Source organism: Aureobasidium subglaciale (assembly GCF_000721755.1).
Source record: "Aureobasidium subglaciale EXF-2481 unplaced genomic scaffold scaffold_10, whole genome shotgun sequence".
Classification (NCBI taxonomy): Eukaryota; Fungi; Ascomycota; class Dothideomycetes; order Dothideales; family Saccotheciaceae; genus Aureobasidium; species Aureobasidium subglaciale.
In genome coordinates, this window is record NW_013566985.1 from 725,345 (window position 1) to 746,340 (window position 20,996).

At 52.3% G+C, this 20,996-nt stretch overlaps 9 protein-coding genes across 9 annotated transcripts; 3 read left to right on the forward strand and 6 right to left on the reverse strand.

The window, feature by feature from the left end:
- Positions 1-16: 16 nt before the first annotated feature.
- AUEXF2481DRAFT_40082 (uncharacterized protein) lies at positions 17-1,916 on the reverse strand. Its single transcript, XM_013488428.1, has 2 exons — positions 1,805-1,916; positions 17-1,751 (listed from the first exon to the last, which is right to left on the reverse strand). The coding sequence occupies exons 1-2, from the start codon at positions 1,863-1,865 to the stop codon at positions 364-366; spliced, it is 1,449 nt and encodes a 482-aa protein (XP_013343882.1). The 5' UTR covers positions 1,866-1,916; the 3' UTR covers positions 17-363.
- A 419-nt stretch (positions 1,917-2,335) lies between these two features.
- On the forward strand, positions 2,336-3,331 carry AUEXF2481DRAFT_58586 (uncharacterized protein; the record flags this gene model as incomplete). Its single annotated transcript, XM_013488445.1, has 1 exon — positions 2,336-3,331. A coding segment is annotated over one exon (996 nt), but the record flags the coding sequence as incomplete, so codon positions are not given.
- Positions 3,332-3,647: 316 nt separating this feature from the next.
- Positions 3,648-5,816, forward strand: AUEXF2481DRAFT_40084 (uncharacterized protein). The gene is made up of 2 exons (XM_013488429.1): positions 3,648-4,058; positions 4,106-5,816. Exons 1-2 carry the CDS (start codon positions 3,990-3,992, stop codon positions 5,666-5,668), a joined length of 1,632 nt encoding a protein of 543 aa, XP_013343883.1. The 5' UTR covers positions 3,648-3,989; the 3' UTR covers positions 5,669-5,816.
- On the reverse strand, positions 5,807-7,829 carry AUEXF2481DRAFT_40085 (uncharacterized protein). Its single transcript, XM_013488430.1, has 3 exons — positions 7,185-7,829; positions 6,914-7,120; positions 5,807-6,854 (listed from the first exon to the last, which is right to left on the reverse strand). Exons 1-3 carry the CDS (start codon positions 7,544-7,546, stop codon positions 5,969-5,971), a joined length of 1,455 nt encoding a protein of 484 aa, XP_013343884.1. The 5' UTR covers positions 7,547-7,829; the 3' UTR covers positions 5,807-5,968.
- A 371-nt stretch (positions 7,830-8,200) lies between these two features.
- Positions 8,201-10,848, reverse strand: AUEXF2481DRAFT_222713 (uncharacterized protein). Its single transcript, XM_013488575.1, has 3 exons — positions 9,026-10,848; positions 8,611-8,971; positions 8,201-8,523 (listed from the first exon to the last, which is right to left on the reverse strand). The coding sequence occupies exons 1-3, from the start codon at positions 10,578-10,580 to the stop codon at positions 8,418-8,420; spliced, it is 2,022 nt and encodes a 673-aa protein (XP_013344029.1). The 5' UTR covers positions 10,581-10,848; the 3' UTR covers positions 8,201-8,417.
- A 571-nt stretch (positions 10,849-11,419) lies between these two features.
- AUEXF2481DRAFT_222752 (uncharacterized protein) lies at positions 11,420-15,292 on the reverse strand. The gene is made up of 3 exons (XM_013488576.1): positions 15,283-15,292; positions 12,986-15,235; positions 11,420-12,803 (listed from the first exon to the last, which is right to left on the reverse strand). Exons 2-3 carry the CDS (start codon positions 14,792-14,794, stop codon positions 11,550-11,552), a joined length of 3,063 nt encoding a protein of 1,020 aa, XP_013344030.1. The 5' UTR covers positions 14,795-15,235; positions 15,283-15,292; the 3' UTR covers positions 11,420-11,549.
- AUEXF2481DRAFT_40088 (uncharacterized protein) lies at positions 14,624-15,891 on the forward strand. Its single transcript, XM_013488431.1, has 4 exons — positions 14,624-15,243; positions 15,291-15,452; positions 15,563-15,704; positions 15,810-15,891. The coding sequence occupies exons 1-3, from the start codon at positions 15,035-15,037 to the stop codon at positions 15,702-15,704; spliced, it is 513 nt and encodes a 170-aa protein (XP_013343885.1). The 5' UTR covers positions 14,624-15,034; the 3' UTR covers positions 15,810-15,891.
- Positions 15,892-16,006: 115 nt separating this feature from the next.
- On the reverse strand, positions 16,007-16,796 carry AUEXF2481DRAFT_5119 (uncharacterized protein; the record flags this gene model as incomplete). The annotated part of the gene is made up of 4 exons (XM_013488309.1): positions 16,007-16,078; positions 16,144-16,543; positions 16,596-16,715; positions 16,777-16,796. The coding sequence occupies 4 exons, from the start codon at positions 16,794-16,796 to the stop codon at positions 16,007-16,009; spliced, it is 612 nt and encodes a 203-aa protein (XP_013343763.1).
- A 1,858-nt stretch (positions 16,797-18,654) lies between these two features.
- On the reverse strand, positions 18,655-20,769 carry AUEXF2481DRAFT_5120 (uncharacterized protein; the record flags this gene model as incomplete). Its single annotated transcript, XM_013488310.1, has 4 exons — positions 18,655-19,538; positions 19,588-20,322; positions 20,374-20,504; positions 20,558-20,769. The coding sequence occupies 4 exons, from the start codon at positions 20,767-20,769 to the stop codon at positions 18,655-18,657; spliced, it is 1,962 nt and encodes a 653-aa protein (XP_013343764.1).
- Between the last annotated feature and the right edge of the window lie 227 nt (positions 20,770-20,996).

Consider the following 20,996-nt stretch of genomic DNA (forward strand, 5'->3'; position numbering starts at 1 on the left):
GACTTTGTCACCGAGGCTCAATTTTGGCGGACGTGCTTTCTTAACCACACCCTTGAACAATGTATCATGAATTATCTTGGTTCCACAGGGGTTAATCTGGTTCTAATCGCGATACCATTGGCAGTCTACGTACGACTCGCAACCGGGTCTATGTTGAACCTGTCCTTCAAGACGAACACAGCCCCTTCGATAACTCGTGTTTGCTCCACGGGGAAGCTTTGTGTGGAGATCAGCTCCGAATCTTCCGAATGCCTTTATAAATCACCTCCCATAATGCAAATTCACTTGGCCACCTAGGCCCCTCATCCATGACTCCAGATTCCCAACGCCGTCGCTAATCAGCCCAAGCTCACAAGAAACATTTCAATGGCCCTTTTGTCTTGCCAGCCACAAACCCACAGCTTCGCGAGCCAGATCTGTTCCCCATGCGCCGTCCTTACCACCTCTGCGGAACTCTTCACCCGCATAGCCATCGTCACCGCCACCTCTACCAGCCTCGGCAAGGATAATCTCGAGGTCACGTTGTTGACTCGAGGTCCAGCGCTTGACGAACGTGGCAGGATCGTGAGAAAGCGAGAGTAAGAACTTGCGCTTCGAGTTGAGATGGCGTGCCTTTTCGAGCAGAAGGGCCGTATCGTCGTTAACCTGGGCGATCCTCTTGAGATTGGCCATGTGTCTCGGTGATGAGATGATGGCCTGCATCAGACGCTTTGTGGTGCTGGGAACCTTGACTCGCACGTCCCAGATCATGTATTTTGAGGGGGGTGTGCTTCCGTCTTCGGGGGCAATGTAGTCCTTGTCGACACGGATGGTGTAAGGGAGTTTGATAGGATCCAGAGGTGAAAGATGTTCGAGGATGAGGTCAGGAAGGTTGGGGAAGAAGACGGTCTCGTGACGGAAGAGTTGTCTGAGAGTTTCGTCACAAGTGATGCGACGTTCGTCCTCGGAGTCTGTCAGTTTGAACAAGCGGGCGTAGTCCCAGATGCCTTGGACAACGTCAGCGCGTGTAGCCGTGTCCATGTCGAGGATCCAAGCGAGACGCGAGCTCAACTTGAAACGTTCTGGCTGCTCGTCAAGATAGAGGTTAATTGTAACTTGCAGATCTTCGTCGCTCTTGCGACCAAAAGCAATGCAATCGACATCAGCTTCACCCTCCTTCTTGGACCATTCGATTTTGTTAAAGCCGTCTGACTGTAGGGCAGCAGGTCGGTTGAAGTCGACAGTGACGCGCTTGAAGAAGTGCGACATCTTGATAGGGGCCATGGGCGGGAGGCTGGCCTTGAGCTCCGAGTCCTCGTCGGCGTCGTCTGAGCCTTCAAGCAGCTTGCCTTCAATCTTGACACGGTAACGAGCTTGACTGTTGTCAGCAAAGTCGAAGGTGCCATCCTCGTTGAAGCCAGCATTGCCGTCGTTGGCCAATTGCCAGGGCTGTCCTTCGGCCGTGTTGCTGATAAACAAGCGCAGCACTCCCTCGGAGGGCATCTGACCGGACGTGCCCTCCAGGATATCCAGGCGCTTCTTTGTCATGATGGCATCCAGTCGCTTTTCTTGGTCGCGTAGCTTGCGGTATAAAATGGCGGCATCGGTGATGGTGGCTTCGGCGAGATCATCGTCAATGTCAAGGTCGGTCGGCTTGCGGGCCTGTCTTCGTGCAGCTTCGCGACGGCGCAGTTCCTCCTGTTGTGACTGTGCCAGGGCGGCCTGTGAGACTGCTGGCGCATTCGTCTGATGGCCTGCTGCGTACATTGGTCCTGTCCATGGTCAATTTAATGTTTCCATGCGACACGTCATCTTGCCAACATACCAGGTCCAGTTGGACGGCGCATCTGACCTGGAGCCGTGTATCCTCGTGACGATGGCTGCATCTTGTGTGAAAGTCAATGCGACAGGTAATGGCACGCGCAATTGATGCTTGCTCAAACACGACGCGACTCGGATGCTCCAGAGAGCGTCGGCTTACTCAAGCGCCGACGCCATCTTGCCGAGCTTCTTCCATTGCTGGGGAAGGTAGCCGCTCCAGTGACGTCCACGATGCAGGCTTCTTTCCATCTTCCTTCTTGACTACGAGATCAACGATATGTCTGATCAATCCCTGGCATACACAGGCATCGATGTCGACTCTGAGCTCAAGGTCGCCCAGTCTGCAACAGAATCGGCATCCGCCAGCCTGCAGCCCTTTGGTCGTGTTCACGATATACTCAATGTGTCCTTACCATGTACCGAGCTTGGGTCACGATGGGATCTCAACTTGTCCTTTTCCGGTGCAATTGAGAAGATCAACTCTCACAATCGGGATCTCCTAAGAGCTTTGAAGGAGGACACCTCGTCACCGCACATCGATGGACACGGTGCACTCCTGGCTCCTGCTCTTTGTCATCCTCACATCCATATTGACAAGGCTTACCTCCTGTCTTATCCCAAATACGCTCATTTGCAGATTGAGGAGGGCTCTTTCGATGAAGCCATGAAATTGACTTCTAAAGCAAAATCGAGCTTTGAGCATGATGATCTGCTGGAACGTGGTTTACGAGTCATCGACGAGAGTGTTCAAGCTGGAGTCACTGCTATGAGAGCCTTTGTCGAGGTTGATCCCATTGTCAATCTCAAATGTATACAGGCTGGAAAATCCCTCAAAGACAAGGTCGATCGACGATGCCTGATCCAGCTGTGTGTGTTTGCTCAACTTCCTTTGTTCTCAGGTGAAGACGGAGGGGACGAGATCAGAAGTCTATTAAAGAAGGCGCTTGACCCCTCTTACTCTGCTGATGTGATTGGAAGTACACCGTATGTTGAAGACAATCGCGAGAAGATGAAAAAGAACGTTGAATGGACCATTGATCTTGCTATTGAAAAGGACTTGCATCTGGACTTCCACCTTGACTACAATCTCGATCCAGATACCGAGCCGTTGGTTTGGTTCGTGATAGATACCCTCAAAGCCAAGAACTGGACCAATTGTTCTAAGAAATCCATCGTTCTGGGCCACTGTACACGACTCTCATTGTTCAAGGAGAATGACTGGAAGAGACTCAGGACAGAGATTGCAGATCTGCCGATCAGTTTTGTAGGATTGCCAACCTCTGATCTATTCATGATGCGAACAGAGACCGGAGCCCGAGGAACTCTGCCTGTACCCCTGCTGATCAAAGAATATGGTCTCAATGCTGCAATTTCTATCAACAACATTGGTAACGCATTCACGCCACAAGGAAACTGTGATCCGCTGTCGATAGCCAGTTTGGGTATTGGCGTTTACCAAGCGGGCACAAAAAGAGATGCGGAGATCTTGTATGAGTGCATCTCTACCAGAGCCAGGACCGCTATCGGGCTGTCCAACGATGGCCCTCTCCATTCCCAGACTCCACTCAAGTTAAGTCCTGAGAAAACGACGGATATACTTCTCTTTGGCAAGCATGATTTGGACTGGAGAATTAGGCGTAGTGTCCCGGAGGCTATATATCTTTACGATGGAGCCAGTGGCCGGACAGTCATCAGAAATGGACTCCTGGTTGAATAAAGACTGCTGTAACTCGGAAGCATTTGAGATCGTTTGCAGTACAACAGATCTGAGTGTGTCAGCATTACAATAGATGCACACACGTATGAACCTAGCCTGAAGCTGGCTTGAACAATGTGTGCACTGAATCGATGTGTCAAGTCTCTCTGGTGAGCCAGCACACTTCATCATGTCACCCCGATCAATGGAGCCGACGAGCCTGCACGTACAGAGCTCTCTAAGCACAAGGACAGCTCTCGTTCTGCATGTTAACGATGACTCTTCTTCTGGCTCGATTCCGTCCAAAGCTAACGCGTCTGCTTGATTGACCGATTACCAATCTGGATGTCGACGGGGTAGATACTGATGCCGAGCAAAACGAGCAGGGGCCGCGAAGCTGTTGTTCTACTGGTGAGCTCTTCATCTCACAGTATCTCTCAACCTCTCCTCAGCGCAATACCGTAGTGCGTCAGAGTATCGTCGACGAGCCAACATGGAGCATACTGCAATGCCCCCACCCCACGTCTCATCGAGACGCACGCTGTTCATGAGGGTCCTTGAGGTTAGTGGGCTCTGCGTTGTTACTCAGCAATCGCTGACGCATGGCAGGATCATTATCGCACTCATCTGGAAGCATACCGCTGGCTCACTAAGGCAATTGATGAGTACCTCTCAGGAGGTATCAGCCTCGAGGCCATGTGGATCTGGGTCTATGCCTCTTTGATCAACACACATTCTCTGAACTTGGTTCCCCATTTCAAGATTTTCATGCCTGTGGATTGCGACTTTGGAAACCTCGATCAGCTCTCGGACGAGGTCGCAAAGATCATCGATGATAATGAGCTGATGGAGCAACTGTGTTACAAGCATGACCTACCTTTCTCGGACCTTGATTGGGGAACGTTCGACTTGAGGCGCAGAGCTGCGCGTCTTGCGGATGTCGAAGCGCGTCTCAGAGGACAGAGAGGTATTGAGCCGCTGTCGGAAGTTGAGGTGATGATGGCTCGCGCCCTCGAGCTTGCCGTGCCCTTACCGATCCTCTCGCCAGCCGCCAGCCAGCTGGCTCCTACTGAAGGTGTTAGTTTGGTCAGCTATTACGCGGATTCAAACACAACCCGCAGTAGCCAGCCTGAGATTGTACCTGAGCCCGCACGCTTCTACGACGCTGTCAGAGATCAGATCATCCTCAAGCCTGTCAGCCATACTTCGCGCGCTGCTACCATCACAGCTCAACTCGGACACCCAATCACTACGCAGCAGTCCGCGCACAACAAAAACAATCCCGAGATGTCGCAACAAGCCTCCGAATCCGACGACGCCCCTCGTATCAGACGCCCTGATGATTCGGGTCGTCCTGTACGCAACGAAGAGTTGAAGACCACCAGACACGCCCCTGAGTTCATCGACCCTTCTCTCACCATGTCGGACTTCACCTTCGAGATGCCGCGCAACGGAAGCACTCAGCGGATTCCAGAGCATGCCCCATCTCCCAAACCCACCAACCCTGTCTCTTCTCCTAAGTACAATGGTTTCGGCGATCCTATCTACCCTGTCGAGTCGATCAGCACCGTCAAGCAGCCCACCATTGTCAAGCCCAGTCTCCCCGAAAAGCCTGCCGCCTCGATCCCAGCTGCTGCTCCTGTTCACCAGAGAACCGTCTGGAAGTCTCCTTGGAAGAAGCTCCCCATCCAGCTCGCCGCTCCTCCTTCCAATCTCCCAGAATCCAACGAAAGTCACTTCTCTGCGCGCAAACGTCGAAATCGATTATCAGTTACTAACAACAAGTTTCAGCCGGGCTACCACGGAAAGGGCAAGCAGCGCCAGGGAGGCCCATCTGCTCAGCAGACCGTCGCCAACTCCAACTTCAACGAGTACGAAGGACCTCTCCTCAAGCCCATGTACCAACCTCTCCCCAGCCCTGTCGAGTTCATCGAGCCTCTGAGTCCCGTTCATGGTGCTCAGCAGAATGGTCTGCCTCCTCTGCCCCCTGTTCCTGCTCCCAAAATGGACGGTCTGTCTACTCAGAAGCAGGCCGAGCTTGTTTACCAGCAGCTTCTGGCTGTGGGTGAACGCCAGAAGGCTGTCACTGGCAAGTACAGAACTCTTGCCGATGAGCAGGGTGTTCAGGCTGCCAAGAAGCCCGAGAAGGGTGCTGGTGCTGGCAGTCGCTAGACAACCAGAGTGGAGCGATGATGGTGATTAGTAGATCACAGGATTGTAACGATAGATACAATGATGGTCAGATTATCAACAAGGGCTCACAAGGAAGTGAGCAATACATGTAAATGAGTGAACGAAACCAAGAATTCCACTCCGTCCGTATATACTTCAATTTCATTGCTCTCTATATGCTGTGACTGCAAGCTTGTCACTGATGAGTCATGCGTTCAATCTTGCATCCGTCATTCTAGGTCACCATCATGATTACAAAGCGCTAGTTCTGTCCGGTCAGTCAGAACCACACTTGTCTGATCATCCCTCATTGTCTTGCGCCTCGTCTTCATCCTCATCATGCTCTATCTTACCATCGCCACCATCAACAAAGCCTAACGCAATCGCCGAGACAACACCCAAGGCTCCCAAGCACATGTACGGAAGACCCTGCCAGACACCACTCCACTTCATACCCAGAACAAACGTTCCCGCCAACAATGGACTTGCCACCATCGCACCCGCAAAGTTGAGGAGATTGAGCAACGTGTACATGGAGGCTATATGTGCCGGGTCCACAAACTGAACTGCCATACTACGACATATCACTGTAGAGGAAGCTCCAATCGTCGTCAACAAGAATCCAGTCAGTACAAGAGGCAGCGAGGGCCCTGCTGCGAGGAGTAAGCCTATTGCGAGAATGATGGCTGTGCTTCTCGCCATGGTGAGGTCTTTTCTCAAGGGCGTGCAGTCTAGACGACTTAGCAGGTAATGTGATGTTTGCGGTAGGATGAGGACGTAGAGAAGGATTGCCAGTAGAGTCCTCGCAGACATGAAGTAGCCGTATCGAGATAGTGGCCAGGAGAATCGTTTACTGATGTAGCGAGCGGCGAAGAAGCTATTCTTCAGGACTATATGCTCGCCGATGAAGGAGAGAAAGATGAGACACAAGGAGCGGGACGTGAACATCTTGACAATGTGGCGTAAGTGTTGAGCAATTGGAACGTGTTCAGAGGTAGTCTCGGATGAGGGGGTACTGGGACGAGTCTCGGGTATTGCCATGGCGATAAGTGTGACGATTCCAATGACAGACACACCAATGCAGAAAGGCAACCATGGTGAGATGCTCATCAAGGTTGCTGTCAGACTAGAAGCAACGAGTTCCGTTACCATTGCACACACCATAATGTAGAATAACGTGTTGGTGCTATTTCGAATCATCAGCACCTCAAAAGAAACTAGATCATTCGAGTTTGAGCTTCCTACCGTTCAGCTTCAGTCTGGACATCTGCAATCATCGTATAGATCATGGTCATTGGTATGCCCTGACCCCCACCCACCATCTGGAATGCGGAGATGAACCATATTGTCCAGATGGGGAAGACGTGGCGCTGCCAGACTACGAGACCTGCCCAACAGCCAGACAGAAAGATGCCGAACAAGGACAGAGTGAGGACCTTGGTACGGCCGATCCTATGGCACTCTGTCAGACTGATCTGTGCAGACAATATGTGACTGCGGACTTGAAGAGGCGTACCTGTCAGCCAGCAGTCCATACGGCAAAGCAAATGCAAAGCCCGACACCGCTTCCAGTATCTCTTGTATCGCAAGAACATAAGCAAGTCTGGCTTGAATCACGTCAATCTTGCAATCAGCCTCATCCACATCGCGAGCAGGCAGAAGCTCCCCTCCATGATCTGGACCCGATTCATAGTATCCTTGACAAATAGCACTCTCAACAAGTCTTGTAAAAGGCAATCCGATGAAGCTACCCGAAATGCTTGAGATAGCTGCGATGAGTGCAATGAGCAGTATGACCTTGCGCGCCTGCGATTTGCACGGCGGCTTCGAGTAGAGTAGAGGTTCAGTCTCACCAACAGGCGAGTCACTGCGAGACATGATGACTTTGCGGATAACCGTAATAATCTGTGACGAAGTTGAGCTCGTCCTTTCCGGAAGCTATGAGATTCGAGAGGGGGTTGAAGTAAATGTCTGCCGCCACACGGATCCTTCTGTCTTTTACGCGCGAAGCAGAGTGTCTCCGACAGGTCGGTAAATGGCTGTAAGAGGATGCATGGTAGACCGATTGAGAACATGAGCTCAATTTCCCTGCCAATGATACTCACTCATGTTATCATGTTGGTCCATGCAGCTGTTTATGGAAGGTCGTTTGTGCGATGGTGTCTGCTGAATAATGGTGGAAGGGGAAGAAAGCAATCCGACCGGGATCCGCGCGCTGCGTGAAGCTGCTCGCAATCCTCCATCTCAGTCAATACCTTCCTGATGACGACCAAGATGATCGTCATAGATTGTCCGGACAAAAGGCCCATGTTCATGACTTTGCTCCAAAAGAGCCTTGATTAAAACTAAGAAAAACTAGACTACAAATATTCGCTACATATCTGCTACTCGCTACAACCGATCCCAAAAAAGAAAAAGAAGAACCATGACGCTCTTGCCCCCAACAAATTATATCGTAGTCCTAGTAACGTGTTATTTGGGTATTTCCAATTCCAACCAATAGTCTTTGTCCTAGTAATGTGCCTTTGCTCCCCCCCCCAGGTTTGTTATGTGTACTCATTGTCCAAAGCTTGCTGCGTGTGGTTGGACTCGTATATATATTGTCGTGTCGATGTGTGTTTTTCGTGAAAAAGGTTGTATGTGTGATCGTCCAAGAATGTCGTTCTCAAGAGGATAGTGGTCGAGAGACTCGTCCTTGTAGTGTGGTCGTCAGGTTGGTCGTCGTGTAGTGGTGTCGAACTCACGACGATCATAACGGTTCCGTGTCGTCAAAGGCCATCAAGCCACCATCCACCTGTATGCCAGCCTTGACCCACTCCATGTCTTCAATATCCGCCAACCCCTTCCTTCCCATCCTAACCTTCTTGAGCAATCCTTCCACCACACCTCTGGCACCTTCCCATCCCTTGAACTCCTTTGTATCATTTCTCTTATCATCCCATTCTCCATCTTCGTCTCCAAATTTACACCACATCCAGTCTGCGCGTGCTATACGGTGGGAAGGACGCGATCGTTCTGGTTTGCCGGGTGGGCAGTCGAAGGGAAGACGTGCTTCCATGAGGGCGTACAGGAGGACACCTAGAGCCCAGCCGTCGGTGCTGCGACCGTCGTACGGTTGACCGAGGAGGATCTCTGGGGCGGCGTAGTCTTCGCTGCCGCAGCGGGTTGTGAGAAGTGGTGAGGCTGGCGGAGCTGGAATGCGGCGAGAGAGACCGAGATCAGTGAGGCAGATGAGCGGGTAGGGATGACTTTGAGGGTTCTCGAGTTGTGAGAGGGCGTTGTAGGCGGGTACGACCAAGACGTCTGGATGAGTTTGTCAGTATATAAAGAAGGAGAGGAGTAGATGGATCTCCTTACTCTCGAGTTTGATGTCGCGGTGGACAATATAGTTCTTGTGCAAGTAACGCACAGCGCTCACCAGCTCGGCAAACATACGCTGAACCATGTCAGGGCGGAGAATGTTGCGATGCTCACTGGCCAGCTCAAACAAGTCACCTCCGGGGCAGTAGCTCAAGACCAACAAGGCTCGCTCGTTTGTATACTCGAGAGCCTTGAGCTGCACTATTGAAGGATGTGACACGCTCTTCAGAATGTCGACTTCTCGCTTCAATGACACTTCGATCCGTTCCTCGTCAGCACCTCCGGCTGGACCATGCTCGACTATCTTGACAGCGACCAGTTTCCTCGGGTTCAGATGCTGTTCGTCGTATGGTGTGTTCGGTGGCAGGTGTTGTGACGTGGCTAGGATGACCTTGCTGAATGTGCCCTGGCCGAGAGAGCGTACCGCACGCCATCTTCTCTTGCCGTCTTGATGTGCTGATCGAACGGTGAAGTACTCGACACTCGGGTCCTCGGCTCCACCCACACTCTGCATATCCTCGTCGCCGTTCTCTCCATCCAGCATGCCTTTACTTGAAGGAGGGGGTGACGGCAGGACCTTTGCCGAGTCCACAGACGCTCTCATCATTCCCGTCGTATGTGTGTGAGGGTGATCCTGGGTCCGACGCTCGTCGTCTGAAGACGCCGAAGGTTGGACATATCCACGCTGCTGTGCAAGATAGTGCTCTCTCTGCATGGGCTGCTCGTTCGGCGGCGTCGTTGTGATTTGCAGACCTGCCGTTCCAACCGTGACGTTCCTCGGTCTCACATTGTGCATAGCTTCCGGCACGAAGTCGCTAATGCTTCGGTTGCGGTTATGTTGCTTGCGAATGACCGAGTCTATGTTTTGTGCCGTCTGACCTTCCACAGCAGCGTGCATCAAACTTCCGTAACCCTTCTTTTTCTTATGCGGTGAGTCGGGTGGAGGCATCATTGAGGACAGAGCACTCGTCGTCGGCGGGGAGGAGCCGAGCCTCGAAGGGGGTCTGGGTATAGTGGTGTGGTCAAAGTGAGCGCTTCGTATCCTCTTCCACGGGCCAGGCGAATTGGGATCGTTGAGCATAATGGGTGAGGGTAGCGGAGTAATGTCAAGCATTGCAGCCAGAGCGGGCGAAGCCAGAGCCGAGTTAGGACTCAAGCTGGAGGTGGAAAGGTTATGGCGTATCGCTGGTGTCAGCAACGGAGAGGCGGCCGAATAAGACGAACGGAAGGAGTCAGAGGTATCGGCCTGAGTGTTCTTGCGATTGGCAATAGGCTGGAGGTCAGTTCGAATCTGGAGACCGGCGCTGGCGGCGTGGTTGTGACGGAAGGGTAGGGCGTTTGGGTTAGAAGAGGATGACTGGAAGGTAGAAGAAGAGAGATCAGACGACAGGTCGCGAAGGTGGTGAGTGTGGATTGACGGCAGCTGGGTCGCGGTATGGCTGGTAGCCACTCTACCGTCAATGTCGTCGGCCTGCATGCTCGTAAAGTCGCTGCTACGGCCGGCCTTGGGCGTGCCAGTAGCATGCGACGGGGTACATGGCTGTTCCGACATGTTGGTAGCCGATGCTTCCTCAATGTCCCTCACATACGACTCCTTCCTGTTTTGTTTCTACAAGGAAGATTATATGTTCAGAGAAGCAGAAAGTCTTGCACGTCAGAGGCAGGCAATTCGACAGTCTCTAGACCCGTTTTCTTTGTTCGCACCTTCCCTTGGGAAAGACCGTCATGTTCAATCTCCTTCTCATTCCCCACTGCCAAAACGTCCGTGCCTGCCACTCTCTGCCTTCGCGCCTTCCACCGGTTTGTCGCGCGTGCCACGCTCCAACAACGTGCAACTTCGCGAGATCGTTCCCCCAACTCAAGCTTTCACAAATTCCAATTCTGTCAAGGTTTCGAGTTCCAGGCCTCCATCCACCTCATCTTCGTATGCCGCCGCCACTTCTATTCTTGTATTCCTTTTACGACCATGAACAACACATGTAACACGCTTGACCTGGGGGATGCGCTGTTAAACATCTGTCACGAAACGTGTCAAAAAGAGTAGAGTCATGTCATTTTAATGATCGACAGCCAACTTTCAATTCTCTCTTATTGGATGATAAACACTAGTTTGAAGAGAATCCTTCGATCCTTTTGTACCTTCTGAAATCTCTCTGCCTTGCTTTGTCCCATCCATCTCTCCTTTTTTTTATCAATCAATATTTTTCTGTCGCCAATTCTCATTAGACAAAAAGCCAAGGTTTCTGGTTTCGGTGCTTCCATCCAGTTGCTGTAGTTGCTGTGATCTTGTATTCGTAATCGTTCATTTCGTGTTGCGTTGGTCGTTGAAAAAGTCGTGTTTTGCGTGAATTGCCATGAAACCCATAAAATCAACCAACCTCTTCCCCGCTTCGTTGCCAAAACGCCGCAATAGACCGTTGAATTAACTGTCTTTCCAGCCTCCGAATGGGCAAACCACCGAGACAGTCGTTCGCGTCATTCATAGGATGGAGGCAAGAGCGTCCGGCACAATGCTGAACATTTAGCGGCCAGAGTTGTTGATGTTGTCAGCGTAGTCGCTGATGACATCAAGGTAGCCGTTCGACGAGCTGGGAGAAGGGTGAACGCCGCTCTGCACCTGGCCAGGACGGGGACCGAGAAGGCGAGCCTCAAGAGAAGCAAGACGCTCGTTGGTCTTGCGGTTCTTCTGCTTGAGGGACTCAAGCTCTCTGGCCTTCTGGTCGTGGCACTTGTCGACACGGGTAAGGATACGCTCGGTGTTGGCAGCAGCATACTCGTGGCCTCTGACAATGGTAGGGTGGACGGTGCTAATGATCTTATCGCAGACGAGTTCGACCTTCTCGTCATCCACAAGGAACTCGCTCATATGGATGATCGAGCGACGGATGTTGTCGACGCCATCACGAACGCTGCGAAAGTCCCGGAAGCTGTCACGAGCATCGTTGTGAGACTTCTTGACCACTTCCTGGAGAGCAGCAATGGCCTTGTAGATATCGGCAATGGTCTTGGTGTGCTGCGAGTCGGTTTGGGTGAGAGCGTTGGTCTTCTTTGTCAGCTTGTCGATGCTTTCCAGGGTCTGGTCGTTGAGCTCCTTGACATCCTCGGCGAGGTGAGCGAAGGCTCTGTTGAGCCAGTACTTGTCGTCGTGACCAAGAGCGAGACGGTGAGGGTTGACAGTTCTCGTGATAGGCCACATTCGAGGCACTGCAGGAGACTTGAAAGAGGGAGTGAAGCTGGGAGCAGCAGGAGTTCTCATAGAGATAGTCTCACGGCGTCTCTCTTCATTGCCGTCACCATCAACACCAAGAGTAGTCTCGTTGTCGGCGAAGTAATCCGAGTTCTCACTGACGTTGATGCCCAACCCAGATTTGTTCATGAATCTTTCGCGAAGCGAAGGAGCAGAGGAGCTGCCGCTGGAGACGTCACGGTCGCGACTGGTGCGACGGAGGGGAGGGGGCACGGCACTTGGATACTCGAAAGGAGCATCGACTCTCTGGACAGGGGTACCCGCAATGGGAACACGAGCACGCTTGAAGACATGGTCCTCGGGCTTGTAAACGTAGTCGTTGCCCGCGATAGTACTAATGTACTGCACGGGTGCAACACGAGAAGAAACACGGGCGCCGACCAAGCGACCACCGCTCAGCTGCTCGCGGCTCGTAACAGTAGCGTTGCGGTCACCCTTGACCTGCTTCACAGCCTCGGGAGAGTTGTTTACCGAGTTGTTAGGGACGGGCGAGGTGGCGGCGAACTCCTGTGCGACGCTGTGATCGACCTGACGCGAATGTTAGCAAGAGAAACTCCGTGAAACGGGGGTTGGATAAAAATATGATCTGATTAAATGCAAGGTGTATTTCAAAGTAGAGACACTCGAAGACGGAATAGGGGAAAGTGACATGCAAAGTTCGTGATGGAAAGAGATGGGAGAGAAGCAAAAGAGAAGAAGTAGGAACTTACGCGGAAGACATCGTGGCCATCCTGAACGCTGTAGAGAGAAGGAGAGTAGATAGCCTGAGTCTTCTCCTTGCGGCTGGTCGGGGGCTGGTAGGTAGTGGCGGGCAGAAGACCGCCCTCAAGAAGACCGCCTTCAATGTAGCGAGGAGTCTTGTCAGCGACGGACTTGTCAGCAGACTCGAATGCGCCCTTGTCAGAACGAGGAGTTCTGAAGAGAGTGGCAGGGAGAGGAGGAGATTGGAATTCCTCGTCAATCTGGCGGACAATCTCGGGGTCGGCGTCGAAGACAGCCTGCTGGCCCTTGAACATGGAATGAGGTTGGTGGGTAAATCTCAAGACGCCGGCCTTGACCTCTTGAACGGGGCCGCATTCATCGCCAATGGCGATGGTGATGGTGCCGGTGCTCTTGATGGACACCTTGTCGTCTTCGGGTGCAGAGGCGAAGGCGTTACCGGAGTAAGCGTCAAATGCTCTACCAACGTCGGTGATGTTAGCCGATGGTTCGAGTCCGGCAGATGGCTCGCCCTGAGGAGGAGGGGTATCCTTTTTGGGGGGAGTGGGAGGTCTGTTTTGACGGAGACGCTTGGGTGTGAGGGTAGAGAAAGCGCGCTTGAGAGAGGAATCCTCCCTCTTGGGAGAGACCACCAACCTGGGAAGCGAGGAGCCCGAGTGGGCAGGCGAAGGAATAGGCTTGACTGGGCTCTTGCTAGGAGAGGCGCCAGCGACGGCCTGCTTGTCAGGAGGGGATTGTGCAGACATGTTGCTGCGTGTTGTGGTTGGGTAAAGAGTAGTAGAGTGTTTGAGAGGGGATGTGAATTCGTTCTGCGCGCGCGAAATTGATGTGTGCTGCGAAGACGAAGAGGTGTGAATCTGGCTGTGAGGAAGTGCTGAAGTTGATGTCTTTCTCGACTTGCTGGGTGTGAGTAGACTAACCACTTTCGACGATGCGGTGCGTCTGGGTGAATTGACAGAAGCGCTCTTCGAGTGAAGTGGGAAGGGATCGACTCTTCCGAAGCGGCGCCAGTCACTGTTGTTGTGCTGAGGAGAGCCAAGGAGCTGCTGAGCCTTGGGCGGAACACGAACGACGCTTGAGTCGACGACAGGGTCCGCGTTCGTCTTGTGGACGGTCTTCAACTTAGAATGAGCCAACTTGGGGGACAAGTACACGGGAGTTCTCTTGTCATTGCCACCAGACTGCTCATGCTCCTTTTCTTCGTAGTACTCTTCAATTATACCACGCACAGTGGGTACAGCATTCTCGCTGCCAGGAGGCACGAGGCAGAGATCGCTGTCTGCATCGGTGCGACGAGCCATTCTGATGTGGTTGATAGACTCTTCGTTAACGATGGAGAGGACTCGAGCAGGTCTATGTTTGAGTAAACGGCGTTGAAGTACACGGTCTCCCACTCGGTCAGTCGTCACTGGGACGACGGCCTTCTTCACATGACCAGAAGGAGTGATAGCGGTGAGTCTTGGCAGCGACGGGCCCGAAGCGGCGGGCAGGGTGGAGCGGAAGCTCGCCGGTGGTGTCAGTGGCGGCGTGGGTAGCGGCAGCGGAAAGACTCTCGCACGTGATCGAGGACGAAAGGGAGGTAGAGGAGCTCGAGGAAGCTGGCGGTCAGGTCGACGACTACTCGCCGACTTGGCAGGTATGATGCCCACTAGACACAGTAAGGCGTGATCTCTACTGTAGGTCCTCCTCTTCAATTCGGCTTGTCTTCGTGCGGGATGGTTGGTTCGAAGGCGTCTGATAGCAGCAGAGAGTGGAGGGGGCTGAGCATTGAGATCTCTGACATTGGGAATGTACAACATGGTGTCGGCAGAAAGAGGGATGAGAAGGAGGGTGTGTGACAGGAAGACACAGATACTTGAAGAGGAAAAGCAAATGACTACATGTGAAGGACGCGCAAAGCGACAGCGAATCAAGCTCGAGAGCGCGAGGAGACCGTAGCTCAACGAGGGGAAACCATGATCCTTTTCGTAGTGAACCTAGCTTGCATTCGACGACGACGACTACTACATCATCAACACATCCGCTTCTAGTCACGTGGAATGCTATACGCTCTCCTGATTGATGGCAACGCAGACGTGGAGAGGACGGAGCAACAGCAGACTAAACCAGTAAGCGACGCCAGCGAATACGAGCTTCGGCAAGGACGTGAGGTATTTCATATCACTGGAAACAGCAACGACGAAAGAGCGACACGTAGGTGGGAGTGGACGGCACTATGTCTATCCCCAGATGGCGATGACCTTGGTGTGTCAGTAACCACATGATGGATTTCTTCCGGATGACTGACCTATACAGCATGTTGTCTTGTGCTTTGACACACGACTACCGTCCACCGAGTGGCATCCAGGAAAAGTCAGAAGGAACAAGGACTCCAAAGATTTCAACGAGCATCTTTCAGGAAGATCTTTGCACTTTTGCGAATCGACGGCAAACCTTTGGGCGGAAATCGAACTTGGAGTCAGCCATGATATCAAGAAGATACCCAAACCACCAGGAACAGGAGAACATTTTAACCGACTCTTGCCGTGTGCATTTCTATTGGAATGTCTTTCTCCATGTTGACAAAGCTTACAAACAGCGACCATGGAAGACGCGGTTTCGCTTTTGACATCTGCAACAGAAGGAGCAACTTTATCATTGGAGACTTCTCTCAACAGGACCGAAGCTCTTGGGACGCTTCGGAAGAAAGAAGAAACAGAGTGTTTGTGAGAAGAGCGAGCAAAAAGAAAACTTGCAGATTGTGAGATTCTGGGAAACCACAGAAGACTTGAAAACCCCCCCGCTTCTAAAAAAGAGAAGAAAGACGCAACCTACGACTAACTTGGGGAAAATCCGAGTAAGTGACGAAAAAAAAGCAACCGGAAAACTGCGCCTCATTGCGCCAGACACCATTGAGCGGCGACGGAAGATATCATTGGGTTGGGTTCCGTGCCGGATGCGCTGTATCGAAGAAGACTGAACTGTATTGGGCCATGAAGGTGGAAGCGGAACTACAAATGGTGTTTTCTCGTTTAGAGGATGACACATTTGTGGTTCTTCTTCTTCTCCTTGGTGGCAGGAGGCTCGAGGGCGGCAACGATGGCCTGCAAAGTGTCAGTGGTTTGGTCTTGGGAGATGCAACAACTGTGTGGATATGGAAATGACATACCTCGTCAAATACGTCCTTAAGTCTCTCCTGGGTCAGGGCAGAGCACTCGACGTACTTGACAGCACCGAGCTCTCTGGCCATTCTCTCGCCGTCTTCCCTCTCGACAGGCTTCATCTTTTGCTCACGAAGCTTGCGGAGAACAGGGTCCTTGTCGTCACGCTTCTCCTTAGGTGGGCGCAAATCGAGTTGGGTACCGACAATCAGGCAAGGGACACCAGGGCAGTGGTGGTGGACTTCGGGGAACCACTTCTCGCGGACGTTCTCGAAAGAGGCAGGAGAGACGACAGAGAAGCAGACGAGGAAGACATCGGTTTGAGGGTACGAGAGGGGGCGGAGACGGTCGTAATCCTCCTGACCGGCAGTATCGAAGAGTCCCAGGGTGTAGGGCTCATCACCAATCCTGCGAGATGTGAGCAAGGTATATGGTCTGGACGAGATTGGACATGGCTTACATGACAGTGACAGCATAGTTGTCGAAGACGGTAGGGACATACTCGGCGGGGAACTTGTTTGTGGTGTAGGAGATCAACAAGCAGGTCTTGCCGACAGCACCATCACCGACGACGACGCACCTGGATGCGCACAGGGAGATTAGCAGGGGGGCCAAGTGTTGGAGAGACGACAGCGGCGTACTTGATGGTAGCGACAACCATTGTGTATATGAGCAGACTTGGCTACGGGGTCGTCTGCAGGCTACGATCTAACGAAGGGCAGCTGTTGGCGGCAACAGCAGGAGCTGGCGATCTGACGAGATGTGCAAAGAGGAGAGTCGGTAGAGGCGATGCGACAAGGGAGAGTCGACGATCTGAGGACGTGGACAGCGGAGGGCGTGGGCGCTGCAGGGTGAAAAGAGCTGTCAGTTGTTTCGTCGGCTTCACTCACGTCGACGACGTCTGTTGCTGCCGCTCGTCACTTACTCGGAAACGTCACAAAACCCAACAACCAGACTTCAGGTCGCAATTCACCACGGCCCGATGGGATGCAGCTGGCGAAGCAGAAATATCGTGTCGAACCCGCAATGAGGTCGACCCCGAGTACGTGAGCTGTGAGAGGTTGCGGGTGTAACGGGGTAAACACTTGGACGCGGGCCAAAGCGATGCAGAACAATCACAGACCCCTCGGCCAAATGCGTTTTGCGAATCGAGGGCAATTCTTCAACCGTCACACCTGACTGTACTATGCTGTATCTATCTCTTCAAGACTTCCCTGTCCCAAGAGGCACGCGATCCTTAGCCTGCCACATTTCCGCTCTTGCCTCTGCCTCGTCCTTCCTGCCAAAGGCCCTTCTTCACCGTGCAGACCCTCCACATTGGAAAGTCGCAATCCTCGGCGTTCCAGACAATCGCTGCTTTTTTCCCATGATTGCCCAATCCGGCTTGAGCTTGCCGATCATCCCCTCCTAAACCTCTCAAACAAGCAACTGCCAAAGCCTGCCTACTCAAGCCCCATCGAAGCCAAACCACTCCAAATCTGACTGCTCCTTTTGTTTCAGACCTGCAATCCACTCTGTACCCTCATTGTTTTGTCCATATTGCATCTGGAACAATGCCGCCCAAGCTGTCTCTTTCCAGCTGCTTGCAGTCAACGGCCTTGCAGGAGCATTCGTAAGCTTGACGGGTCTCACGCCTTGTCCGGCACTCATAACAAAGAGAAAAGCCACATCTTTCGGCCTTTCCTGCCGGCTATGAAGCCGTACGGACTAACCTCTTTGAACTTTGCATTGCTATCGCTACCGCTGAAGCCCTTTATCGTTCAGCTTCAATCGAGGTGACCCCACAGTAGCTACGACGTCTTTTTACACCGCACTCGATTGTTGAATTGGCACCAGGCCGCCAGCAAATCTTAGCAACTTCACACCGCTGTACCGCCCCTTGATATGGGCAATAAGGTCTGTGCTGAAGGCATCCCAACCCATTCTAGCTTCCACCTCCTGACTCTTGCTTGTATGTCTACTTGGCGGTATACTCCTTGTCGTGTTGGTGTAAGTGCTATCTGAACGGCTTCAAGTCCTGTGATGATCATGCTGCTAAGAAATGTTGTGGTCGAGACTCTGGGGATGGACTCGCTTGGTGATAAGGGGACCACCCTGCCTTCGTCATTGACTCGTACTCAACGATGCAGCGATCTCTATTTGCGACCATAACGCGTTGTCTAGATCTTTTGCAATATAGAAGACATTCGTGTGTTCTGTTTAGTGTGTCTCAAGGTGCTGAGTGGCTCACGATCAAGTGACGTGTCCAATAGGTCACTGTTTGGGTGCTGTGATGCACGCCACCTACTCAGAGTACAATCAATTCAAATTCTCACACGCTAGCCCAAGAAAATGGATGTCAGACGAAAGTAGGTCGATTTGACTAGGTGCGGTGGTATACCTGAAAACCAAAACTCCTCTCCAATCAACAAGGCTGGCCGCTATTCTATCATAACAATGCAATGCGAAAAAACGTTCGCGCTTCAATCTCTAGTCATCAGGTATCATGTCATAACATGCTCTCTTCCATCAGCATCGTGTCAATCATCATTCAAATGCATGCTTGCATTTGACTTCCACGTCCTCAAGCCATTGTTACTGGCCACTGTTCTAATCGTGCGATCATAGTCGTAGTCGATGTCTTCATCGCTGTCATAGCGGCGGTGACCAGACGACGAAGCAGCGAATGGTTCTCTTTCTGAGGGGTCGCTGGCTTCACTTGTGTTGCCAATGACGGTGCCCTTGACTTGTTGGTCTAACTCATCCAGTTTGTAGTTCTTCATCATGAGAGACAATGGGATGAGAGGGATGCAGACCAATACAGCCACCGTAAGAATCTTGGTCATGGTCTCTTGGTAGGCGCGGTTGATGGCGATACGGGTGGGTGTACCCATAGCGTACGCCGTGGACGCGACCTTGACGCTGCCAAAAATCTCCTTGGCTTGGTCGCGTGTCTCCTCTGGTAGATATTGAGCAAGCTTGATTGGCACGTTCGCGGACCAGATGGCGCCTGAGATCGCTGAGCCGACAGCACCTCCAATTTCGAGGATAGTTAGGAAAGCAGCTGTCACTGCACCAACTTCACCATGACCGACGGACGCTTGAACACCGAGTTGAGCAGGAACATGAAGCATGCCTCCGCCAATGCCCACGCAGACTTGGCAGCCAATGAGGAAAGCATCCGAGACACCTTCAGTTCGGTAGCGAAGCATCATGATGACGCCCACAAGGTAGATGCAAGCACCAGCTGTGACGAAGTACTTGTAGTGCTTGGTGTACTTGATGACGATGGAAGTCAAGATTGATGTGACAGTCGCTGTGAATGTAAAAGTCTGGGTGATATGGCCAGCAGCTGAGACGGACTTGCCCTGCACAACCAGAAGGTAAGAATAGAAGTATGGTTGCACAGAGAGGTAGTACACCACTACAAAATGTCAGCAACAATCAGGATGGAGTTGGAGCGTCAGACTTACTGAAGTAGAAGAATGCGATCAGCACACCTGCGATGACGGTGGTGCTGCGGAATAGGTGTGGAGGGAAGAAAGCTCTAGGTGCCAGACGTGGGTTACGCTCCCAGAGTGGGAAGATGCAGAGACAGACCAGACCGCACACCAACATCGCAATGATGCTTCCATTGCTCCAGTCTCCAGGCGCACTCGCACCCAAAGTAAGCGGGATCAACAACAAAGCGACGCCAACGAGAAGGAGTAGAAGGCCGAAGACGTCCATCTCGAACCAAAGACTCTTGAGCGTGTAAATCCAATCCTTGCCAACAAACGGTGATGGAGGCAGAATACCCATTTTGGCGGCCTTTCTCTGGTTGAGGGACAGAGCAAGCGCCAGTGGTAGATATGCCACAGGAAGAATGATAGCCCAGATACCGTAGCCCCATCTCCAGCTCAGGTTCTTAAGGATCGAGTTTGCTATTGGGGGACCAATCCACACATTCAGGAGATATGGGATATCTGGGATCGTGGAAACAATGGCTCTGTTCAGCAAGTCACTCGTATCTGCGATGAAGATCTGCTGAAGGATCTGGAGTCCAGTGGCGCCTGCGGAGTAGAAGATCTGGGCAGCTGCATATGTCTTGACATTGTTCGCGGCAGCTTGCTGAATATAGCCAAGAGTAAACAGGAACACGCTGAACGTGAACGCTTCGAAACGTCCCCATACGTCTGCCACTTTCGCCATTGGTGGCTTGACAATTGCTATCTCCTGGTCAGTTGTGTTCGAGATCTCGCGTGCCAACCTTTACGTACACAACACAACTCCTTGGATGACCGAGACTGTCGAGATAAGCGCGTGTGCCTTGAACGAGCTCGTGGCGAATACTGTCAGGTTCGTAGTCACTTGTCCTTCGAGCGAAGTCGCATATGCCATCATGTACAGACTGGGAAGAGTCAGCCATGCTTGCTCAGTGGTATGATCACAAGATAACCTTACCCGCCATATGCGAATATGAGTGACCATTTCGACCACAACGCTGCAGTAGCCTCCAGCCGCTTCACGCCGGCTTGTGCGCTGATCTGGCTTGCAACATCCGATTCACTCTCTGTGTCTGAGAATACATCGTCGATAGGGGATCTGGCCATCTTCTCCCTGCTGTGACGAGGGAGCGTCTCCCCCGTGTTGGAGAGCCTCCGGAGACCTGGCATGACTGCTATCAGAGATGCCGAGGACTAGAAGGATGTTGATCGTCGCATAGATAAAGGAATAATGAAAGAGATGAGAAGCACTAGGCTCTCTCACTTGTGAAACAACAATAACCAAAGAGCGGTGCGTACTCGTGCTGTTTTGCGACCAACGTTTTGATGCAGGGAGCGGCTTGGCTGAAGCGCGTCAGGCCGTGAATATCCCCGGCCGAAGGTTGGATGACGCCAAG